Genomic DNA, 25,069 nt, shown 5'->3' with positions numbered 1-25,069 from the left:
GCTGTAAAAGTGTATTACTTTTCTGAGGAAAACAGCCCTGCGGAAGCAGGACGAATCTTATGTCTGCATTGATCTAGGAAGCAGGAGTACCCTTCTAACCTTTGACCTACTAGGATTACCCTGAAGCCACAGGAGCTGACAGATGACCCTTGATCTGCAGAAATGACCCTGATCTCCTGGGGTTAACTAAGGAATTTCCTGAGAATGGACGTTTCTTTGTGTTCTCATCATTATGAGCTGTGTGTGTATGTGTGTTTACAACCACCTCCTTGTATGCTGTATGTTAAGTAACGCCCAGATTGTAATAAAAGTGAGGAGGCAGACCTTTGTAAACTCAGAGCACACGGAGAATGGCTTGAGTATGTTCTTGTCTGCTCTCCTCGAGAAATGATCTAAAGAGAGTCTGTGTCCTTTCTTCCAACTCAAATATAGTTGAGAAGTGTTGGTTTAGTTTTAGATCCAACAGTGGCAAACTCCTCTTTAATGGTTAATTTGTTTCTTTATTCTTATTTAATCGAGTTAGATGTATAGGGTTACTGATCACAGATCAGTGGGTGCTTAGAGAAAAGATCTGTGTAATAAAGTAAAGAGATCTAGTTTCACATTTATCTACATAAATTTATATTTAGAAATGACAAGGGAAAGTCTACACACTGACTACTAATTTACTAAGGAAACTAAATAAGTTATTTTTTAATGAATCATTTTTATTTTTAAATTTCTTTTCTGACAACAATAAAAACACACCAAAAGAAAATGTTTGAAAAGTGTTTGCATTGTGACTCCACAGTTTATGGACTGAGTGACCCCCCCCCTTTGTTGAACTAGTACTTGTTCCAGTGCCAATACAGACCATTCATTACCTGTATTAATGGCAACAGTTTGTATTTTAAAAAAAAGATACCTGTCCACCACCTCTGTCACACCTCCCATTTAAATTTAAAATGAGCATTTACATTAATGTTTGCTTTTATAGAGGTAATAACAATGCAACAAAATAAAAAAAGGTTGGCTAAATCTTTTTTATCAGTTGTGTCATGATTTGAGTTTGTTGTCTTGTTTTTCGCCCTTGTACTTGTTCTGTCTTGTTTGTTTCTGTTTCCTATTTTATTTTGAAAGTTCTCCGTCTTGTCTGGTGTCTTGAGTTTTACTTCCTTTGGTCCCCATCTGCCCTGATCGTGTTCACCTGTGTCTTGTCTGCCCTGTCTTTATTTAAGTCGTGTCTCTGCCTTCCTCCTGTGCTGGTCCATTAGCCCTGTTATGGTGTTCATGTCCTGTCTAGTTCATGTTCCTGTCTCTTGCCTCGTCCATGCTTCATGCCACTCCAAGTAAGTTTTGTTTGTGTCCTGTGAACCTGCTCTGCAGCGCTTTTTGTTTGTTTTTTGTGCATTAAAACCTCTAGTCCCTGAACTGAGTCCTCCGCCTCTGCATCTGGGTCCATCCGGCTCTCGAGCCAACCCCACATCGTGACAAGTTGAACTTTTACATTAGGTGCCATGAACACTAAGTTCCTTGAAATAGGATGAGACTGGGTTGACCTGGAACAGGCGACAAGAAAAGCCACAAAAGCCAAATGCCTGAACTAGTTCGGCAAGTCCTGAGAAGCCAGCTCAATGGTGAGAATATGACCCAGACACTTAGCAGTCACACACTGCCAGTTATCAGTAGGGGTGGGATTATATAAGCTTGCTTCTTCCCACTCCTTTTCAAGCAATAAATCCATCTCTACTTATACTTTACTTAATGATCACTGTATTTAATTAAGCAAATGTGATTTAAGTGACATTTTTGTTTTGTTTTCTGTCTTTTTAATCCATGCATTTCATAATTTCTGTAATGAGTTTGATATGTATAAATTCATTATTGCTTTGACTACAAAGCTTGAAATAAATCAATAAAATCAAAATCAATAAAATCAGATACCCTGCAGGAAGATGACCTGGAAAAACCTCACACAACTCGGCCCAGAAAACAGCAAAAACACTAATTCCATTTGTAATCATTGTAATAATAAAATAAAAAATCAATCTGACTTTTAGTTTAGAAACAAATACACCAAGACCCCCACCATGTAAAAAATAACACCCAACCATTCTAATAATCCCTGGATCCTTGACATTTGCAAAGGACATCTAGATATTTAACTTTTTGCCACACCTGTGAAACAGTCACCATATGTATAACCTGAGTTTCTCATCAGTGGCTAGAATTGAAGAATCTACTCAGATGAGCAGCAAAACATCTTCTGGATCACCCTTTAAAGTCCTGAGGAACAGAGTCCTGGGAGCTACTTTTATATTTCATTCCCACAAACAAGAACATGGACAAACAGAACAAGAGTAGACAGAGAGAAGAAGTGAGTAAAGTGGATAAGGTTGCTACCACCACTAAATATACTGTCATCAGGTGTAGTAGGAGTGCATCTGACAGTAACAAAGGTTGGTTTTGTGCCAGTGACAACTTCACGGATCCAGTCCTGGTACCAGGACACACGGCTGAAGACTCCAGGATCTCCACAAGAAGCTGAGGTGGAAATTGCAACTCCAGCAAGGATCCATTGAGACTGCTCTCTAATAACAAGTGGGGATCCAGGAATGACCTGTAAGGAAAAAAAGATTTGAAGTGATATTAGTGCAAGGAAAATCTTATTTCTTTATTTTGTTTTTTTTTTTACTATTATTTCGCAGTCCTGATCATTGGATGATGGGATTTTTGCTGATATTTTATCTGCTTTTTTGTTTTTTTTTTAAACATATTTCTCCCAGCCCTGGTCCTCGGGGCACACTGCCCAGCATGTTGAGCACACAGCTGATTCAGCATATCATCCAGCTCTGCAGAAGAATGATAATGGCGGCCATCAAAGGCAAATGTGTTTGAGCAGGGATTGACATTCATTTAAAGTAAAAGTAAAATGTGTATTTAAGTAAAACCACACTTAAAAAATGATGGCTTATTGATTCATTAAGTCACAATGTAAACCTTTGATGTAAAATTACAACAAAACATTGACAAAAATAACAGTATTCTACTGTTGTCCTTTTGTAAATTATCAGACTTTACACCGCAAAACCATCTGGGAGAAATGTTTATAGTATTCTGCTGTCTTTGTGTTGTACAGTACTATACTGTGAACAGCAGTGCAAACTGGGAGGAAATCTGACAGTATTCCATTGTATTTATGTTGTATAATGCCATACTGTAAATTGCAACACAATGTGGGAAAAGCAAAAAGGAAAAATCCTGCAATGTACAGAAAGTGTACAATTTGATTCAAAAATCAGCTGCTCAGGAACATTCGAAACGTTTTATTTGTCTCCCAGTCAGTTTGCATCAGTTTGTCAGCTAAAAGTTTTATTTTGTTAGTTTCTTTTCCCTGGAAATGGGATAATGCAGTATGGGAGTTGACGTTTGAATAGACAGTTCACAGGTTTTGGCAGGCTGCTGACAACTGAATGCTGTTTAACACAATTTTACGTAAATTATAAAAGGTAATTTTACCAATTGTAATGGACAATGTTTACAATATTTAAAATTATAAAGGCTCTACCTATCTGTTTTCAGTTCCTTGTCTTACATCATTCACAAGGAAATACAAATTTAAATATCCCTCCAATATTTAAGGTTCTATTGAAATGTCGACCTTTCATTTGAGCAGATATTATTCTAACGCTTAATACTTTGCCTGATGTTATTGGACATATTTTAACTGTGACCAAGCACAAAAGCTGATACAAATTCACGTGCGGCCAACATGCCCATTGCTGCATGTCTGCAAGCATTTTAATTGCGTCCGAGGCTAAATCTAGTTGTTGTTTTAAGGGGTATTTGTTGTTTTATGGAGTATTTTAAGGGGTAATTGTAAAATCAGAAATGGTTATCAAGTGGCAAAGTGATTATTTAAAGTGCGGCTAATAAGCCACATAGCTTCAGCTTTCAAAATAAGTGCGGCCAAGAAAAAAGTTTAACACTGGCTGCAAATAATTTGGAAATTACGTCCAAATAGTCACATCCTTATATATTTTTTTAAAGGTTTCCAATTCATTTGATCCTTTATACCTTTATTTTCCTTCAGATCAGACATGGTTATTGGCAAAAGCACTATTCGAAAATAATCCAATTATCTTTACTATGATGTATGACACACTGAAATTGTCTTACTTTTGCTCTGTTTTCAGTGTGAACACGAGAATTTAAGCAACTTAACTGGGGAGAAAAAATCTGTTGCAGCTCTACACCTTATACCCATTGTGGAAAACCTTCGTTAGCATACATTATGAGAATTAAAGTCTTAATTACAATCATTATCGAACAAGTAGCATTCAATGAAGTACTTGGAACCTTTGCCTAACTTTGACAGAGTTGTAAGAGAGAAATGATCTACGACTTGTTTAATATCCATACAAATTTTGGAAAGCAGCTGTGCAGTGAGGATTACTTAAATTTTTATTTTGATTAGTAAATGATCTAAGAGAGGAAAAAATACAGTCAGATAGTACCGGTACATTTATAAAATAAATATTATGCAATTCTCTGTTACTATTCATAAGGTTACCTTGTGTTAATTAAGTCGAATGGTGTTAAACAGCATTCAGTAGTTAGCTTTGCTGGTCTTTACCTGTCAAGTAACACCCTTTTGTCTGATCTCACATGAAAAGAATTAAACGTGATTTTACAGTGATCCATTGTAGTACAAATACAGTATTATACTGGCAAAACGGCTGCCTGTAAAATACTGTACATTTACAGTGAAAAGTTTACAGTTTAGCTTGTAAAACAATAAAAATAAAACAACATTAGATGGTTACCTGACATGGATAGGATCCTCCTATTGTGGCACGCATCTCTTTCTCTGTGACATTACTTTGGTTCTGTTTACAGCTGCCCAGTATTGATGCTTTAGCCTCCCTTTGCGTCCTGATAGTTGGACTTTCACCTATTAAAGAAAGAGTTTAAAGCTTAAAAAGCTGCAGGTACATATGCGCAAATTTAATAGGGTCGGCTGTGACAGCTGCTCAGTGCTTGGAAAAGAATCTGCAGCTCTGTTGGTTTCTTATTATCTCTATATCAGAGTTTGTAACAGCCTGAAACTTGTGAACTGACGTCCCTGCTGCTGCGCGCTCCCGTCCCCTGTCACACGCGGCTCACGTGTGTGAGAGAATGAAAGGGGAGGGGTAATCCGTGCATGTAACTAAGGAGTTCTACTTCCGCCGCCTTGAGTGTGAGGCCGACCATTCCCGGCTTGCGACTTCTATAGCAGCGACACGGCAGATTTCGATTGCGAAAGATGGCATATTTCACCCGTTGTCTACAAGGTCTCCCGAAAATCGACGTGAACGGCATCGACAGGATTGTCGACCATTGCGTGGTTACATAGGCAAAATATCGTGTCGAAAAAATATAGTGTCGAAAATACCGGAAGGGAAATGTGTCCTGTTGTAACAAACCTTTGCTGTCACATATATTTATGCAGCAGCTCAGTAATATACGAGAAGATCTTCCAAAAGTTCTTTTATTAATGTTATGAATATTATAAAGCGCCTGTACACTCATCATTTTATATTTAATCCGTGTGGTCAGTGCTTTTTTTGTGGAAGAACTAGTACGGAGCTGAAAGAAGAACCCAGGAGAGGCTAACAACATGGGCTAACAACATTAGCCTTTTGATGGACACAAAATAAATCCAGGACCATGTGGGAAAAGCTGCAATCTGCAGCTTGGCTGCACGTAAATGTGTGGGAATAACATCAGCCTTTATTTTGTCGGGGCACAGCTGCAAACACAATTCCATGTGATTTTTGAACAGTTTCTAAGGACTGAGCGGCATTTCTGCTCTGAAAAGCTCACACACACTGTGAGCTCTGCTCGGTTCTCGTGAGTCCTGCAGCCGCTAAACCAGAGCGGCGGTTCGGCTCGCAGTCCGAATTCTCACATAACAAAACAACAAAACGCACCCGTAACAAAGCACCCTCCCCTCAAACACATTAAAAAATCCAGCTGCCCTGCTCAGAGAGGTTCACTCGGTCCACTGGCACCGGAGCCCGAACGCAGAGCTCGGGTCCAGACGTCGCTGGGTACACATCCCCCCCCCGCATCTCCCTCGTGAGGGGTGAAAGAGAGGGGAGAGCCAGCGCGGCGAGAGCGGAGCGGCGCTTTAAACGGGGCATCCGCAGAGCAGCTGGTCGGTCCCGTATGCGCTCCAAAGCTTTCTTTCAGCGAAACACCATCTATGCATGACGTAAACAAGAGCAGTAGTGACACACGATCGGAATGACCGTTTACATGAGCAACAATCGGTATAACCCAGGTATCTCGATCGGAAAGAGATTTTGATCCGAACGAGTCTGACCGAGGCAAAGTATTCCGAACGGCGTGTTTACATGACGCATTTTGTTTCCGATCAGGCGTTCATTCCGATTCCTGCAAAACGAAACACGACTCGTCTTGCTTGGGGTGAAGTCCTCCCGCTGTGTTCACCATCCATTCGGCTCTCACCGACACATCTACTGGAAAGCTATGAAAGCTTATAGTACTGTTGTACTTTGACGAATTCGCACACAGGCGTACACAACAATGTTGTGATGTCTTTGTCAAGCGTTGAAACACCAAACGGCTTTCTTTTACCCGAAATCCGCTCATATTTACTCAAAACTAGCAACTCATCAAAACTCCCCACAACAATAACACGACCAACAGGAAGTTGTCGGCCTCACATTCAACACATGGAAGTTAACCGGAAGTTCTATCGTGCACGTAGGCTATGGCCTCCGGCTGAGAGTTGGAACACGCACGCGGAGAGCTGTCTTTATTTGTCTTCATTTTCCATAAATGTATTCTTTGTCTGCCATAAAGACAGCAGGTTACACAGGAAAACAGCTTTGAGATAATAAATAAATAATCGATCATTTAGAGAAAAAAAATCAGCACAATGTTTTTTAACCTATTTCCTCAGACTAAAAATGTTAAATCTATTGGTGCTGCTGTGTTAATGTTTCAAATCAATTTACATTTAACATTATTTATTGTTTGAGTTATTTTTCTCAGCATAAAATGGTTCAGTTGGTCAAAATGTTTTAGTTAAAATAAGGACTAACGGATTTTTTATTTTAAGCTTTTCTTCTGTTTTAGACTATAACAGGGTTTCTGTGTGGCAAAATAAATTTAATATTTGTTGAAAGTGGATTTATATTGCTTTTTCTTCTTTTTTTATTGTTAAAAGATACAATTTTAGGTATACTGTATACTTACACAATATTTATAGATACGATAATACATTGTTTCCGCGGCGAGTATGTGTGTGTGTGTGGGGGGGAGACATTTTCTTTTTCCTAAGAGGGGCCTTGCAAAAAATAATTGAGAAGCACTGCTGTAACTGATAGGTGTGTCTGTTCAAAGCAGCTAAAAGAGTCACTTACTGATGAAATCATTTACAGAGACCCAGGAGGAAATGCCGCCATCGAACGTGCTCATGTTTGAGGCTAAGGAAATTGCCTGGAAGTTGTTCGAAAAACGGATTGGGCTTTTCAGCCTCAGAAGACAAATTCCAGAGTTGTTCCCATTTTTATTTTCAATGTTGCAAACTATAATACTAAAAAAGGCACTGTATCCAATAGGAAAGGAAGAACGGTTCCTCACACCCACAAAAGCCGATGTGTTGTTGATGTCAGAGCTGGATATAAGAAAAAAATATTAAGGCAAATCTTAAAGATTTCAGTAAACAGATATTTTGATATGGTGGTTACGAATAAGCATATTACAGTTTGTTGCATAAATAGCTAGAAGTCTGAATAGTTGGAAGTAAGTCTGTAAACTTTCCTTTTTTCCTTCCCCCAAAAAAATTAATATCTAGATCTTACGGTTTTACGCAGCTGCCATCTGTGAGCACCCACTCATCTGTGATCAGTGACCCCTCACATCTGAATGCTGGGTGGAAATAAACCAGCCAAGGGGAATCTCCTGGAGATACATTCTCCACAACTGTGGAATTATCTGTCAAAAAGAGGAGGGAGAAGTGTAAGAACATTTGGCAAAAAAAATATATATATATACTATGGACCTTTAACCTAATTTGCTAAACCATGATAAACTCAATTTGTATGTTTTATTTGTTTCTTCACATCTTACATGAATTCTAACCAAAGAAACGACTAAATGAGCAACTAAACAACTAAGTGATATAAGCTGCTTTTGTATGGAGTCCTATACTGTTCATAATTAAATAAATAAATATTAAATTCAATAAGTAAATATGGCCTCATACAAATACACAATCAACCAATAAATATCTCATAAATATATAAAAAGATCATGAAATTGTGAAAAACCTGCACACAGATTTTAAATTAGCCATTATATTATTCAATATATTTCATTTTGCTTTAAAGACCTGTTCATTATTTTAAAACAGCATTTTAAAATATTCATTTTATTCATGTGGAATATTATTATAATTCTACTTCTTTTTCAGAGCCTTGGTTTTCAAAATCAATATTTTCCAAAGTAGCTTTGTTTTTATTTCATGTTGCTGTTTTTCACAATGGCGTATTTTTTCATGAGGAGCTTTTTCAGAAGAATGGGTCTATCTGTCAATCAAACCAGACAAGGCGGAGACACTTTTGTGATTGGCTATTCCTTTACTCAGACATGAGCAGCAGCACCCTGACTACATCGGTCGAAGATGTTTCAGCGAACGTGACGGCGCGATGCCCACTCCTCAACACTAGGGGGAGTATGCACCTAAACATATCCACAGTGTTACCAGAAATTGGGCAGTTTTGGCTCTAAATTTGCGGATAAAAGTGGTTTGGGCGAGTGTGGATAATTCGGGTGATTTTGTGGTCAGTTCGGCAATTTTCATCTTCTCATGAACAACTAGTAGTGGTCTAAGTTAGGCTGAGTGGTCGTTGGAGTTCCACAAAACTTCTATGAACAGTTCATTAAACACACCATGCCACGTGTGGGAGGAGCTAGCAGCCAACGCTTTAGCCTGATAGCCACTTGGAGCTGTACCTGTGTTTATCTCACTTAAAATGCATGGATGCACAATCAATGCACATGCAGAATGTTAAGAGATCAGGTTTATTTATTTTGAATAGTTCCACATGATAACAATGTTTCCATGTTTGAGTTCATGAGATCATCCCAGAGAGGCTCTGCTTCAGCTCCTGCAGTCAAACGACGTCAAAATTACGTGTAAATGTGTGTATGTGTGAGCGCAAGTTAAGGGTCTGTTGTTCAGTTCGCCAGAAAGGTAATAATAAAAAAGTATATCCAAAGTATAGAGACCGAATCTTTTAATAACCCGCTCTGGAAGCATCTGAACGGGGAAGTGAACCCCAAATCAAACCCCGGATCTCCGCTGCGTTTTACAACCAGAAAGAGAAACTTTCGCAGGAAAAGTTCAACATTTTCCCAGAGGGGGAAAAAAAAACAGTGGACCTGATTTATAATCATTGTCTCAATGAAAATAGAAAAAATATCATAAGGTTCAGGAGGCCCGAGCATGCTGCTTCCGCTATCCGCTGCTGCCTGCTCTGACTCTCTGTCGGTCCGCCAGCTCGCCTCCTGCGAGCCGACATAAGGCACAATGACGTCAGACTGGATCTGTGAGCTCAGACAGCAGAGCTGTTACTTGCAGAGCAAAGGAGAGCTGAGTGAATGACGTGACAGTCAGGAGTGTTTCACGGGGAACTTGGACACGTGGACAACCGGAGCTCCCTTTGGTCCACACAAACCCTCAAACTACAAAAACAGAGTCATCCATGTTTGCACATTTTGCTGCAGACAGATAGTTTGTATCAAATGTCAGCAAAGCCGCGCGGATATCACCGAAATATGTCATCTCTCTGACTGGCACACAGCTGAGCGGGTATCGAGGAATAAGAGTCGATTTCCATGGATGAGCCAATGAGCATTTAGATCCCGCCCACTTTCAATGATTGACAGATAGACCCATTCTCCTGAAAAAGCTCTTCATGAAATAAATAAGCCATTGTGAAAAACAGCAACATGAAATAAAAACATAGCTACTTTGGAAAATATTGATTTTGAAATCCAAGGTTCTGAAAAAAGAAGTAGAATTATAATAATATTCCACATGATTAAAAATGAATATTTTAAAATGCTGTTTTAAATAATGAACAGGTTTTTAAAGCAACATGAAATATATTGAATAATATAATGGCTAATTTAAAATCTGTGTGCAGGTTTTTCACAATTTCATGATCTTTTTATATATTTATGAGATATTTATTGGTTGATTGTGTATTTGCATGAGGTCATATTTATTTATTGAATTAAATATTTATTTATTTAATTATGAACAGTATAGGACTCCATACTTTTGCAGACATTTAATTTGGATAACAACATACATTCAGCTCATTTCTTAAGTTTTGAAGAGATAAATTATATGGAAAGGAACATCTAAATGCAGAAAATAGAGAACTAGCACTTGAATGCTCACCAGTCACTGCTGGGTGACAACCTGAAATAAAGACCAAAAAAACAAACATGTTGATCCAAGAATCCATTGTGCTGAAAGAAATTGTGCACATATAAAGTTACATCAAATCAAATCAAACTTTATTTGTCTAGCACTTTTTGAACTTGTGTTACTCAAAGTGCTGTACATGAAAACATACCCAAATTCTAAAAACAAAAAGCAAAACCTTTGTTACGGTTGTGGCCGTACGCAGGTTAGTTTTTTCTTCTTATGCTGTGTTTTATGTATTTTATTTCTATCAGAGTGGAACTTCTTGATTTTTGTGGATCTTTGTCCGTCTGTCTGATTGTTTTCAGGTGTGGTGCTGGAAAGGTGTGGCTCCCATTGGACCTAAGCTGATGGAGGCAGCATTTAAAAGAACTGTGTTTGACCTCCAGCCTGTGAGAAGAGAATTTTGCTGCAACCTGTTGCCACTGTAGCTTGGTGCTCTTTGCCACATGTTCTGTAGTTTGTGTTGTACTTTGTAGACATTAAAAGTGGCATAATTACGGTGCAAATCATTCCACAAATCACTCGAAACAAGATTTCAGAAACCAAAATGTAAAGAACAGAAGTGAAAAAAAACATTTCAGAAAACGAAATCAATTTCCAAAAAACAAAATGACATCTTCAGAAATGAAAAACATTTCTAAACTGGAACAGGCAGGTACTATGGGACAACGCTGATTGGATGATGATGTTTGTCAACCATTTGAACTGAAAAGTATTTTAAATGAAGCGATGCTGGATTTTATCGTCCAAACAACAATGTACCATAATAATCCCCGTATTTGCCATTTACATATTAATAAAAAATGCAGCAAACTGCTAATGAACTTTTAAATTCCTTTTTTAAATTTCGCCAGACACACGAATCACGATGTCTTTAACCTGCTGCATAAGCCTGATTGGTTGTAAAGGATGCAGTGGGGAGTGAAAGACGAGTCATAATTCCTGGCTTTAGCGTTGGGCTGATGATCTGGAAAACCACATTTATAAGGAATCGCATCAAACACTTGTACAACTCCAAACAACTTAATGTTCCTTTAAGCAAAACCCCAGTTTAAAATGTTCATATTAGACTTGCTTCATTTAGGAGTTTTTCCATGTTTACCAATTTAGGTTTTAAAGCTATATTAACAAAGTTGATGTTATTTTTTCAAAGCTGTTGTTTAGAAATGTTTCTTTGTCAATGCAAAAACTGAATGCAGATGTGAGGATTGTAATAATGGATATGAAAATAAACAAATTTGTTTCATAGCAATGCAGTATATTTATTGAAAACTTAACATGAATATGTTATTCAATAACAGAAACAAAGAAACGGTTGTGGATTTTCCTTTATGGGCTTCTTCATGCAGTCAATCAAATGTTACGTTTACATTCAGCATTTACTCAGCGTACCTGTCAGTCACATTTATTAGAGGAAAAAATGCATATGGGAAAAGTCTGTTTGTGCTTAACAACTATATCAAAAAGAGTCATGTCAGGGAGGTTTTGTCCACATTGCTGCTCAGCATCACATCTGTCGTGTTCTGTTGAAAACAGAAACACTCCAGAGGAAGATGCACAGGTAAGGGATGCCAGTTCCTGCAGCTTCCTCTGCACTGGACTCCAGCTCAATGAAATCCCTGAAATAAATTAATAAATAAAAATCCCTGCAGCTGCTGTTCATCTTTCATTCAGGAAAAGGTTGAGTTCATCAAAATGAGGAGAAAACAGGTTATACCACAAATTCATTAGGGAGGGGTCAAAACACCAAATTCAGATTAAAATACATTATTTCATTCTTATAAAAACACATTCTAAAACACTTTGGTATTCCCCCTCTGCGTAAAAGACAATTTTTCTTTTTTTAAGATTTTTATTAGACTACAGACTTTGCCACCGTTAATGACACACCTGGACATGTCTGATGATGTGCACATCCAGTCATTTACTGTCATGTTTCTGTGCACTGACACACTCTAAAGTCACAGATCTTAAAAAGTGTGAATAAGAAGCATTCATAAATGTTATTCTGAGACACACACTGCTGCAGTATACCTGACAGCTTTGCTGATTATGCGGCTGGTACACCTGTCTGTGACCCCCCTCTCCAGCTGATGTGGTAACCTGTCATAAACGTATGACTAAAGGATCTTGGATCTGTCTGTAAACACCCACCTAGAAATCATGTTTAACGCTTCATTACTGCTTAATTAGATCAAAAAGATGTCCCTCCGTACCTTATCTGTGGATGACGTGACTGCATTTCCTGATGTGCGCCGTCTTTACACTGCTGCTTCTGACAGAATCCTCTCACAGACATTTCGAAACATTTGTAAACCTGGTTGGTGCTGATATTTCTGTATGCGCTCTGTCATCATCACATCCACAAAAAATTCAAAGATTAACGTTTAAGTTAACGTTTTATCCTTTCGTCCTTCCCTTTCATTGTTTACCTGCAGAACGGACGTCATCTACACAAACCACTTCCTGGTGACCGTTCTGCTTCAGATGAACTATTTTAAAAAAAGAATTTAACCCTTGTGCTATCTTAGATGACCCCACCCTTACTTTGACGTGTTCTTCCTACCATGACAACGGTGGATAAAGGTGGAAAGATTTCATGTAATCCATGGACACCAGTGAAGATCACAAATCATTGAAGAAAAAAGGTTAAGCGCACTGTCTAGTGGGTCTAGATAACCCAACTCCCAATGTTAAAGTGCCTAGGATAACACAAGGGTTACACCTCCATTATCCATTTGCTGCATTTTTTATTTAATATGTAAATGTGAAATTCATGGATTATTAGGTACATTGTTGTTTGGACGATAAAATCCAGCATCGCTTCATTTAAAATACTTTTCAGTTCAAATGATTGACAAACATCATCATCCAATCAGCGTTGTCCCATAGTACCTGCCTCTTCCGGTTTGGAAATGTTTTTCATTTCTGAAGATTTCGTTTTTGTTTTCTGGAAATTAATTTTATTTTCTGAAATGTTTTTTTCATTTTTGTTTTTTAAGTTTTGGTTTCTGAAATTTTGTTTTGTTTTCTAAAATGGAACACTGCTTTTGAGCCTTTTTTTTAAATTGTCATTGTGATCTTAAAAATACTTTTGTATGTATGCACTTCAGGGCCACGGTACATAATACATTTAACAAATATTCTGTATAAAATGCATAAAATAGTAATTGTAAAAATGGTAATATTTTTTATTTGTGGAATAAAATTCATCTCAGAGTCGAAAATAACACTGAGGTTTCTCTCACACTGCGAAGTTTTATAATTTTTTAGATAAAACAATCTCTCTCGTCTTCAAAACCGATCACTGAAAGCTCTGTTTTGTCCTGGTTGAGCTGTAAGAAGTTCTCTGCCATCCATGACTTAATGTCTAAAATACAATTTAAAAGTATGTTGACAGACTCTCCGTCATCAGTAGACAAAGCGATGTAGAGTTGTGTGTCATCAGCATAACTTTAAAAACAAACACCATGCCTCCTGGGGGGTATTCCAGGAAGCATGTTTAAACTAGCCTGAACTCTGGCTGAAGTCCGCCTGAACTTGCTTACTCTGGATATGTCGGTTCCAAAAGACCGGATATGAGTTGGCATAATTACGCTCGACTTGGTAACCCTGGGTTAATGCATGTGCATGTCAAGTACATAAATACATTCTCAATAGATCGCCGATTTCTGGAGTCACCATGGAAACGCGTGGAAAATAAGAAAGCGCTGTACTTCGGTGAGACGGAGTCTGAGGTTTTAATGGTGGCGTATGGAGATTATACGCCCATCAAAAAAGTAATATGGCTGCATCATCAAAAGAAAGAGTTTCTGCTTGTAGTAAGAACAGACAAAGTAAACGCATGAGTTTCTGATCTTGTTTCCATTTTCCCTGTGATGCATATATATATAACTTTTCCAATTTTGCCACCTTAAATGAATTACTTCTATTGGTAACAAATAATTGAGTTAAATTTAATCAACCTAATTTCCTACGTCTATAAAACTCAACAATTGTTCATACAGCTCAAATTTATGTATTTATCTAACTAAATGTCATATTACTCCAATTGAATTAATCTTTTTTCCATCTTAATTAATTATATTTCTTGATCTCTCATATGTCTAAGTATGAGCCGGCAGATATGCTCATTTTTATAACAATAAAAAGGACGGGAAAAAGAATTCATTTAAGAATTTTCCATCATTGTCGTTAAATCTACTCTCAGTGGGGGTGCTATATAAACTCATCATCCTCTCCTTCACTCTTACTCATGGTGCAGAGACATAAGCACAGTAGGACTAAACAACTCAGCAAAACATGGCATAAAGGCCCGTACACACCGGGACGAATATTCGCCAGGCGTTATTCGCCAGCGTTTTTCGCCACGTTTTTTGTGTTCACACCCAGGCGATTTTCGCTGACGATGAGTGGAGTGAACATGCAATTTCATTCCCTGACATTAGATGGCGCTTAATGTAAAACAGAAATACTCCTGTACACAAGGTGGCGCTGCGCAACTTTACGCTTCTGAAAGTCGCTTTTCACTCAGAAGAAGAGAGCAAGTATTTACACGCTTGTCAGAATCAAACAAAGAAAACATGAATATTTCAAGCACCAGTAGCTCCAACTGGTGCTTGGTTCGGGGATATTTTAGAATGTCCGTCATTATTGCTTCGCGGCTGTGTGTAGACGCTACTTGGCGTCTATCTTCTTCGCTGGTATGTGTGCTCAGCAAGGCAGTTTTGTGTTTGAGCGCCCCCAAGTTGTGTTTTACTGTAACTTCAGAAGCTCCAGACACGTGAGCAAAAGCGACATTCTCATTGGTCGAGTAGATTTCGACGCGACGCGTCGAAAAAAAAAAACGAACCCGAGGCGTTTTTTTTTTTTGACGCTTTAACGCCTGGCGTTTTTTCGCGTCGGTGTGCACACTCTCGTTGGTGCCCTTTGTTTAGTCACGAGGCGTTAAACGTCGGCGAAAATCGCCGGCGAAATTCGTCCCGGTGTGAACAGGCCTTGACACAGTAAAACAGCTAAAGAACTAAACACATTTGGTCAAAAAGCCACACTTAAACCAAAATCCGTCCAGACAGGCAAAGGAAATGGTATCCCACAATCTTTTGCGGTGCTGATCTAACGGCAGCACCAAAGTTACACCTACTTAATTGAATTAATTTGAATGAAAGTAGAATAACTGTCTGAAAACTGCGTGTTATTTTTAAACTGACTTAAAAAACAAATGATTTATCTTAACTGAAGCAAATAACTATGTTAGATAAAAGTAAAAAAGTTTATCTTTCCAACATCCATACGTGGTCTGATCACCCTGTCACCGTGGAAAAAGTATTATCTGAGCTTCTTCATCCACTAAATCATCTTCAAATGGACACGCCATGCTGCTTCACCTCTCTGTAAACAAACTAACCTTCAACTAAACCTGCTCCCGACCAGGTTATGTTCAGAACATGAGTTGCCATGGCAACTTGACCTAGGCTAAGGAAGTTGATAACCTCAGCTTTCGGTTCCAGAAATGGAGGTATGTTTCAGGGTAGGTCAAGTTGCCATGGCAACTCATGCTCTGAACATAACCTGTGGCCTCTTGCACAAAAGTAGAATTAAGACATCCGGGATAAATGACTGAGCTGAGCTCAATGTATCCAAAACATGTGCGTCCAGGCTTAATCGGTTGCACAAAGACCAAGCCAGGATGAGCAGACACGGATTCATCAAGCCAGGTGTAACCAATCCTGGATAGGTGCGCGCTCACGGCTCACTCAAATAGACCCCGCCACAGATCACAGATTAACCGATTCACCATGGCAACCAGAGCCGCGTACTTTTCCCCGTCGGAAGCACAAATCCTCATGGAGGCATATGAGGAGGTAAAAGATATAATTAAGAAGAAAGGCAACACCACCACAGTGATAAAGCACACTCAAGATTTTTTTAAATTAAATTACCAGCCAATTAATTATATGAAAATGTAACTTGTCATTTCAACCAGAAAATGTTATGTTTGTAAATCTTACGTGAATGAATCATGTTGATCGTACATAAAAATAATCCATTTAAAAGTTACTAATTTCAATCATGTTGATCCAACATGATACCGTTAAATTGGATACATTAGTAATCGCAAGGAATTGTGGGATTCCATTTTCTTTGTCTATCTGGGCAGATTGGGGTTTAGGTGTGAGTTTTGGTCCATGGGTTTTATTGTCTAGCTGTTTTAACTAGTGATTTAAACTGATATGTTTATTTCTTTTCTGCACCATGAGTTAGAGTGTGGGAGAGGATGATGACCAAACCCCTTGTGCGGTAAACTGTTCATGTAACTTAAAACAGAATTTGCGTTATTTGAACTCCTGTCTTGTCATGTGGGACATTACTGCGTATTTAATGTCTTTGATGTGAAAATTAAAAGACCCCTTGGTTGAAACTTTGGAAAACTTTATCAATGTCAGATGTATAAATAAAATTAAAGCAAAAAATTAAGTTATATCAACATAAATTGTGTTAGGTAGTCATACAAATTTAAGTTGAATAAACTTAATTTAATGAGGTGTGACCAATTGAAGTGATTCAATTAAGTTGGATCAACTTTTATTTCTTGAGAGTGAGCAACAATATTAATTTAAAGTTGGGTCCAACTGCAGTATTTAGATTGAATCCACTTAAATTTATTAGTTTGAACCTAAGTACATTGAGTAGGACCAATATGATTCATTTTTGTTCAAGTAACGCTGTCTAATCATGTGGAAATCATTTCCATAATTTTTTTATGTTCATTCAAAGTTAACGTTTTTTGAGTGTAGTTTACCTGCTTTGTTTTCTCCTTATTCAATAAAGGAACATAATGTTACACATTGTGTTTTCATATTTTAATGGAATGTGTATTATTTTGTATGACAGAGTACTAGGGCCCCACTGAGGAAAAAGGATAAAGTCATAAATTTATGAGGCTGGTTCTTTCTGCAGAAAAGCAACATATTCTTTTTACTGTTTTGATAGTTATGACAATGTGATACTTGATATTCTGGCACATCAGCATGTCTTTGTTTATGAAACCATACTGAGGTACAATTTCACGAAATGCCCCACATCTGTCATTTTAACAACTGTCCTCCTTTAAAACAACTGGTTACAATATTATGACTTGTCTTTTTTTCCCTCTGTGGCCCTAATATTCTATCATTTTATATATAGCCTTATAGTCTATGGGAAACTTAATTATCTAATGATAGCAACATCATCTAAAACTCATTATTTATCCAAAATGATTGAAATTAATGATCACTAATGTTTAAATAATGACAGGGGGTCTAGTTATAAGTGATAACAATGTATAGTAAGCAATGAAATAACTATTGGTTTCCATTTGTGGCGACTGCTGACTGACATTAGGGATGAGATTAAATAGATCCTGGAATTTAGCCTGGTCTGGAGCAGGCTAGCTCCACAGAATAAATCTCCATGGTAATTTATACCATAACATATCCTCCTGCCCCCTATCCAGCTTTAGTGCAACCGGATTGGGGATCAATTGAGCCAGGATCACCAAGATATCCTGGCTTAATCCCTTATCCTACTTTTGTGCAACAGGCCCCTGTTCTGGAGCAGGTTTAGTTGAAAGTTAGTTTGTTTTCAGAGAGATGAAGCAGCATGGCGTGTCCATTTGATGATAATTTAGCAGATCACCATGAGAGGGTGATAAGACCACGTAGGGATGTTGGAAAGATAAACTTTTTTACTTTGATCTAGCATAATTAACTGCTTCAGTTAACATTAATCATTTTTTTTTGTTAAATCAGCTTAAAAATAAAACGTAGTTATCAGACGGTTATTTTACTTTCATTCAAATTAATTGAATTACCGTAAATTCCGGACTACAAAGCGCACCCGATTACAGGCCGCACCCACCTATTTTCACATGTTTAACTAATGTTATACATACACAAGCCGCATCAGAGTACAAGCTGCATGAATTAGGCAACATTGTCATGCTGACGGATCACGTCCTGACTCACAGAGCAAGTGTGCTTTATTGGCACACAGTGGGTGGAGTCAGCTTTCCCTCAGGCTCATGTATATAAGTTTATTTACATCTGCCAAACAGTATGCACCTCTATTCTGTTCACAAGTTCCTCAGTTATGGTTTTTATTTTATTTTATTTTTTTAACTTATTGACAATCTAGGTATCATACATAAAATTACAAACAGTAACCATATAATCAACATTACATCCCTCAGTTATGATGAGGAAATTTACATCCGCGATCCCACATTTCCCATGAGTCTTAGGGGCTAAAGGCGGGGCCGATGCCCGGCTCGCCATTCTGTTGTACGTGTTTAAGAATGAGCAAGTATCAGCAGTGCATGGAGGAGTGAACGGGTAAAGCTCTCCTTCCGCTTGTGTCGCGGCAGCGTTATGGGAGTAACAGGGCTGGTTAAAAAACACGCTAGTAAAATAAAGCAGCGACGACTGAAAAGCCCGCGCCTCAGCACGATACGCGCACCTCCTCGCGGCGCATGGGTCAGAAGTTTACTTCCACAACAAACACTTGCTCCGCGGACGCCTCGAGTAAGCCCTGGCTGCAGCCTGCAGAATGGCTCGACGCCTCCGCGCTGCCGCGCGCTCCTTGTCTCCCCTTCCTATCTACTCCGACAGCTCTGGCCAGGGCGGCTTCAAGGAGGAGCGCTTCGTCCCCATTGCGCCGGTGAACGGAGCAAATCGTGTCTGTGCAGAGCAATCGGACTTAATACTGTACGTTTTGTGTATGAGGGGCGGATGCGTTGTTACGTGTGGGAGCCTTCAGACTGCCATCGGCCCCGCAGCTCACACGACACGCAGTCTCCAGCTCACACGGAGGCTGTGAGCGTTTCAATGCAAAACTCTGCTCAGTCCTTAATAACCGTTAAAACGATCACGTCAATTTGTGTTTCCAGTCGTGTCCCGACAAAATAAAGGCTGCTATTATTCCCATATATTTACGTGCAGCCAGCCGAGTCACTATGACTCAGAGGTAAATTCACTCCATGCGCTGTTCTCTCCGTCACGCAGCTGACCGGCTTTTCCAAACCCGTTGGTGATGGTGGATTTTTTCACGCTGCTTTTAACGATTGCTTTTAACTTGAAAGCTTCATCATATTGTAACGGCGATCACGTGCACGTTGGGTCTAATGGCACCAAAGGATTCTGGGATGCGACTGGGCATGCGTGTTTCGTTTTGTTGAACCATGACTGAAGTGTCTAAGACCTGAAGTGAGGTCCATGCTGTTTGGCTGCTTAGAGGTGTGTTGAAAAATAAATGACTTGTGTTTGGTGTTAGAGAATTCAAACCATTCACTGTGTCTGAAAATACATACACGGCGGCCGCCAATAAAATCCATAAATTAGCCGCGTCACTGAAGTAGCGGCTTATAGTCCGGTAATTACGGTAAGTAGGTTTAACTTTGGTGCTGCTGCTAGATCGGCACCACATTGAATTCCGGGATACCATTCCCATTGCCTGTCTGGATAGAGTTGGGTTTAAGTGTGGGTTTTTTGTCCAAATGTGTTTCGTTGTAGCTTTTTTACTGTGTATGGTGTAGTTATTTTGTCCAGTTATGTTTAATTTCTTTCTGCACCACGAGTGAGAGGAAGAGAGAGGATGATGAGTTTATTTAGCAGCCCTGGTCCTAAGTAAGGCAATGTCTAAGTCCAAGAAATGATTTACAAAAACCAGTGATCCGTATTGCAAATCCATTTTGTTTCATTTATTGTTTAGCTAGAAAAATGAGAATAGTAGTTAAAGAATTACCACAAATTAAGATGGAAAATTATTATTGGAGTAATATGACATTTAGTTAGATAAATATGTACATTTGAGTTGTAAAAGAATATTGAGTTGGGTAGATGTAATGAAAAATTTAACTCAATTACTTGTCACCAAATAAATTAATCCATTTAAGTTGGATAAGTTATATATATAGGTGCCACAATGAAAATAGAAATCAGATAGAAACTTGTGCGTTCACTTTCTCTGTTCTTCTACTACAAGCAGAAACTCTAAAAACTAATTTTTTGATGGATGTATAATCTTCATATGCCGTCATTAAAATCTCAGACTCCGTCTTACTAAATATAGCGGTCTCTTTTTTTCTCCATGCGGCGATCCATTGAGAATGTCTTTTTGTACTTGCTGTTACCAAGTCGAGCGTAATTACGCCAACTCATATCTGGTCTTTTGGAACCGACATACTCAGAGTAAGCAAGTTCAGGTGGATTTCAGCCAGAATTCAGGCTTAAAGTCAGGGTAGTTTCCAGGAAGTATACTTCCTGGAATACTCCTCTGATGATGTCCCTAAGTGGCAGCATATACAGATTAAAAAGTAGTGGGCCTAAAATTGAACCTTGGTTGACCCCACAATTGATTTCAACGACCTTTGAGGAGTATGTATCTATTCTCACATAAAATCTTCTATTTTTTAAATAGGAATAAAATTATTTCAGAACAGTAGAGACGCCTACACCTCTCAGCCTGTTGAGTAAAATACTGTGGTCTACTGTGTCAAATGCTGCGCTCATATCCAGTAATACCAGGACCAAGAGTTTCTGAGACTCCAGGTTACATGAGAATCATTTATTTGAATAGGGGGGACAGCGCATATTAATAAACATTTCTGTCAATATGCCAGAGTTAGCCAAAGGGCTATTTTTCACATCTAACATCATTTCCTATTTTAACAAGTCTCTGTTAAAATAGAGACTCGTGGTTTGTCCTAAAACCAGACTGATACTTTAGGGGTTATTTTTATTTAAAAACTAATTAAATTAAATCAAAACTGTTTTTTCTATCATTTTATTTTAAAATGGTAAATTGGATACTGGTTTTTAATTACTAAAGTTGTTGTATCTGATCTACTCTTCTTCGGAAGAGGCCTCACCGCTGCCGTTTTAACCCTTGTGCTATCTTAGATGACCCCACCCTTACTTTGACGTGTTATTCCGACTATGAAAAAGGTGGATAAAGGTGGAAAGATTTCATGTAATCCATGCAAACCAGTGAAGATCACAAATCATTGAAGAAAAAAGGTTCAGCGCACTGTCTAGTGGGTCTAGATGACCCAACTCCCAATGTTAAAGTGCCTAGGATAGCACAAGGGGCAAGAATGATGTGAGGATTGGGTCTAAAAGACAAATTTTAGTCATTTATATATCACATTTATAAATTCTAAATGGCTTATTGTGAATCGGAAGAGAAAACTGGCACGAATTCAAGCTCAGCACATCAACATTTGCTTAAAGCATTATTTAACTTTAAACAAATGTTTATGTTTTTATGTTTTTATGATAAGCTATTATGATAAGCGATAAGTGAGATTGTTGGATTAGAGCCAAAAAGTAAATAATCTGTAAACTGTACCCATTAACTGGATTTTACTTATAGGCTTGGCTAGAGAGTCAGCAATCAAACCACATGCCTCTCTTTGGCCACTTTTTCCATTCGTTATGTGAAAAAAAAATTGAGAGGGATTTCTACATCGAATCCCTCCAGGCTTTCAGGAGTCTCCCACAGAGCCTTCTTCCAGTTAAAATGTTAAGATAAATTACCATGTGAAAATCTCACCAAAATTTTCAACTGCCTCATGTGGCTCTTCTTGTTTTAGAGAACTGCATGACTGAATTTTGAATGTTAAAATATTTTCTTGGTATCAGAAATAAATCAATTCAGCGAGTTTTGTTTTAAGGTAACAAACACATCACATTGACACAGGACCTATTTCAAAACTTTTATTGGACTAAGTAAATGTTAACTTGATACTAGTACTCTATTGCTTTTAATTATATTTAAAATACTAAATTTACTATTACATCTAAGAAATATTATTAGGTCATATTTTCTTACCTAAGAAAAGCAAAAGGGTCATCAGAGTGAATCTGCACACAAACTGCTGGAGAGCCATCTTCAACACGATCGTTTTTCCACAAAGTCTCAGACTTAAAATGCTGGAGTTCTTCAGAACTCCACCCACAGTTTGACACTTATTAGGCAAAGCGAACTACAGTCTCACTACAAGCCAGTACAAGTTCTGTACATTCCATCATTTTATCACTTTTTTTAATCATGGTGTGCGTATGTGTATGTGTGTACGTGTGTGTGTGTGTTTGTGTTTGGGGGGGGGGGGGGGCTTCGGCACTGTTTGTCTTGTCCACTTGTTTTTACATTTTATTGTATTTTATGCACAGCACTTTGAGTGACATGTGTTGTTGTAAAAGTGTTATATAAATAAAGGTTGATTCGATAAAGATTCCTGTGTTTCAAGATTCCTAAGTTCAAAAGCTGCACAGTGATTGATATGGGCTTTACATACGAGAGTTCCTCTGCTTTGGTCTGTCCTCAGTATGAAATTGTCATACAGAGTAAACTGAGATCTTTCATTTACCAGAAAATAAACAGGTCAAACATGTTTTACCTGGGGGGTATTCCAGGAAGCATGTTTAAACTAGCCTGACTTTAAGCCTGAACTCTGGCTGAAATCTGCCTGAACTTTCTTACTCGGGGTATGTGGGTTCCAAAAGACCGGATAAGAGTTAGCGTAATTGCGCTCGACTTGGTAACCCTGGGTTAATGCACGTGCACAGGAGGTACATAAAGACATTCTCAATAGATAGCCGATTTCTGGAGTCACCATGGAAACGCGTGGAGAAAAAAAGAAAACGCTGTTCTTCAGTGAGACGGAGTCAGAGATTTTAATGACGGCGTATGAAGATTACCCGTCCATCAAAATAGTAACACGGCTGCATCATCAGTAAAAGAAAGAGTTTCTGCGTGTAGAAAAAGAGCAGACAAAGTAAACGCACGAGTTACTGATCTTGTTTCCATTTTCCTTGTGACGCATATCTATATAACGTATCCAATTTTGCCAACTTAAATGAATTACTTCTATTGGGAACAAAATATTGAGCTAAATTTATTCAACCTAATTTATTACGTCTATAAAACTCAATAATTGTTTATACAACTCAAATTTACATATTTATTTAACTAAATGTCATATTACTTCAATTCAATTAATCTTTTTTCCATCTTAATTAATTATATTTCTGCAAAGGAGGTGTGCACCCTGAACAGCTCACCAGTCTGTTGCATTAATGTTACAGAAAATAATTCACTTACTTGCTATGAAAATCCAGGCACCAAGGAAAATTAATATAAAGTGTCAGTTATGACTGTAACTCAAGACATTTATTTATTTCATTTGATCTCTCATTTGTTCCAATAGGTTTCAGTGCAACAATGAACTAAACAATATTTCAAACTGGAAATTTTGCTACCAAACACGTGTGTATAAAACAAGTAGTTCAAAACAGGAAAAAATATCAAATTAAATATCCTATCACCACTTATTACAAAAACACAGTCCAAATCAGTACAGCCAATAGGGCTCAGCATGTCATGGTACTCCTGGGAGTCCTCTCCTTTCCCCCTCCCTTCTCTGCTCATCCTCCCCAGATTGGACCTAGCTGTTGGCACTCCCCTCCTCATTTCGCCAGCTATTTAAGATGGATCTTTTCCAGCATTCATCTCCAAACTATTGCCCCACTATAGTTCAGTTCCTGGTCTCATGCTACTTTGTGACTTTAATTCGCTCTTGACCTACGCTATCTCATGTACTTGCGTCTACCTCCTTGTCAACAGGATTATCCACCACAAGACCTGGGTTCAGTCATCCACTCTCTCCATCTGGTTACGCCTGAAATTCCCGACCTCCAGCCACACCATGACTCTACTCCACGCAGCCGCACCATCAACCCTCAAGTCTAATAACGCTGGATCTCCAAATTTGTGCTACGCGTCACAACAGAAAGGGGAAGACCTTACTCACCGTCTGGACCTCAGTTCTCATTACCTCTTCCTCCGGGACTCGCACTCCACCATCATCCCTAAGAGTTGTCTCATTTTCCACCATCAGTTGCCAGAACGCTTCCACGTATTATCTCATCCTGGACTATCACGACACAGCATACAGTAATGAAACCAAAGTTAGCTCTACAGGCAAAACCTAAAGGACAAACCCTAATGCCTTTTTTTTAAATATTATTTTGTCTAAAAAAAAAACAAGACATAGATTTGAATAAAAATATCCATTTGACATCATTTTAAAAGTTAAAAAAAAGAAAACTAGCCCAGATATCACCGTACCACTTATATTTAAAGTCCTCCACAGGGGGAGGAGTTTAAATATCTTGGAGCCCACAGAGTTCCAAGAAAATGTCCTCCTCACAATTAAACCACCAGCAGCCTGAACCACTGATATAAAGCAGGATGGATCCATGCTTTCATGTTGTTGACACCAAATTCTGACCCTACCTTTAGAATGTAGCAGCAGAAATGGAGACTCAACAGACCAGGCAACCTTTTTTCAATTTTCCAATTTTGGTAAGCCTGTGGGTTTCCTGTTCTTAGCTGACAGGAGTGTAGCCTGGTGTGGTCTTCTGCATTTGTGGCCCATCTGCCTCAAGTTTGGACATATTGTGCGTTCAGAGATGGTCTTCTGCAGACTTCTGTTGTAACCAGTGGTTATTTGGGTTGCTGTGGCCTTTGCATCAA

General features: G+C 38.4%; 1 protein-coding gene across 1 annotated transcript; it reads right to left on the bottom strand.

Moving 5' to 3' along the window:
• Positions 1–1,987: 1,987 nt before the first annotated feature.
• Positions 1,988–22,477, bottom strand: LOC101173707 (chymotrypsin-like protease CTRL-1). Its single transcript, XM_004071503.4, has 6 exons — positions 22,364–22,477; positions 10,463–10,483; positions 7,854–7,986; positions 7,413–7,666; positions 4,806–4,933; positions 1,988–2,599 (listed from the first exon to the last, which is right to left on the bottom strand). The coding sequence occupies exons 1-6, from the start codon at positions 22,419–22,421 to the stop codon at positions 2,294–2,296; spliced, it is 900 nt and encodes a 299-aa protein (XP_004071551.3). The 5' UTR covers positions 22,422–22,477; the 3' UTR covers positions 1,988–2,293.
• Positions 22,478–25,069: the final 2,592 nt, after the last annotated feature.

This window comes from Oryzias latipes, chromosome 8 (genome assembly GCF_002234675.1).
Source record: "Oryzias latipes chromosome 8, ASM223467v1".
Taxonomy (NCBI): Eukaryota; Metazoa; Chordata; class Actinopteri; order Beloniformes; family Adrianichthyidae; genus Oryzias; species Oryzias latipes.
The sequence above is the reverse complement of the archived record's forward strand: the minus strand, read 5'-3'. Positions and strand labels throughout refer to the sequence as shown.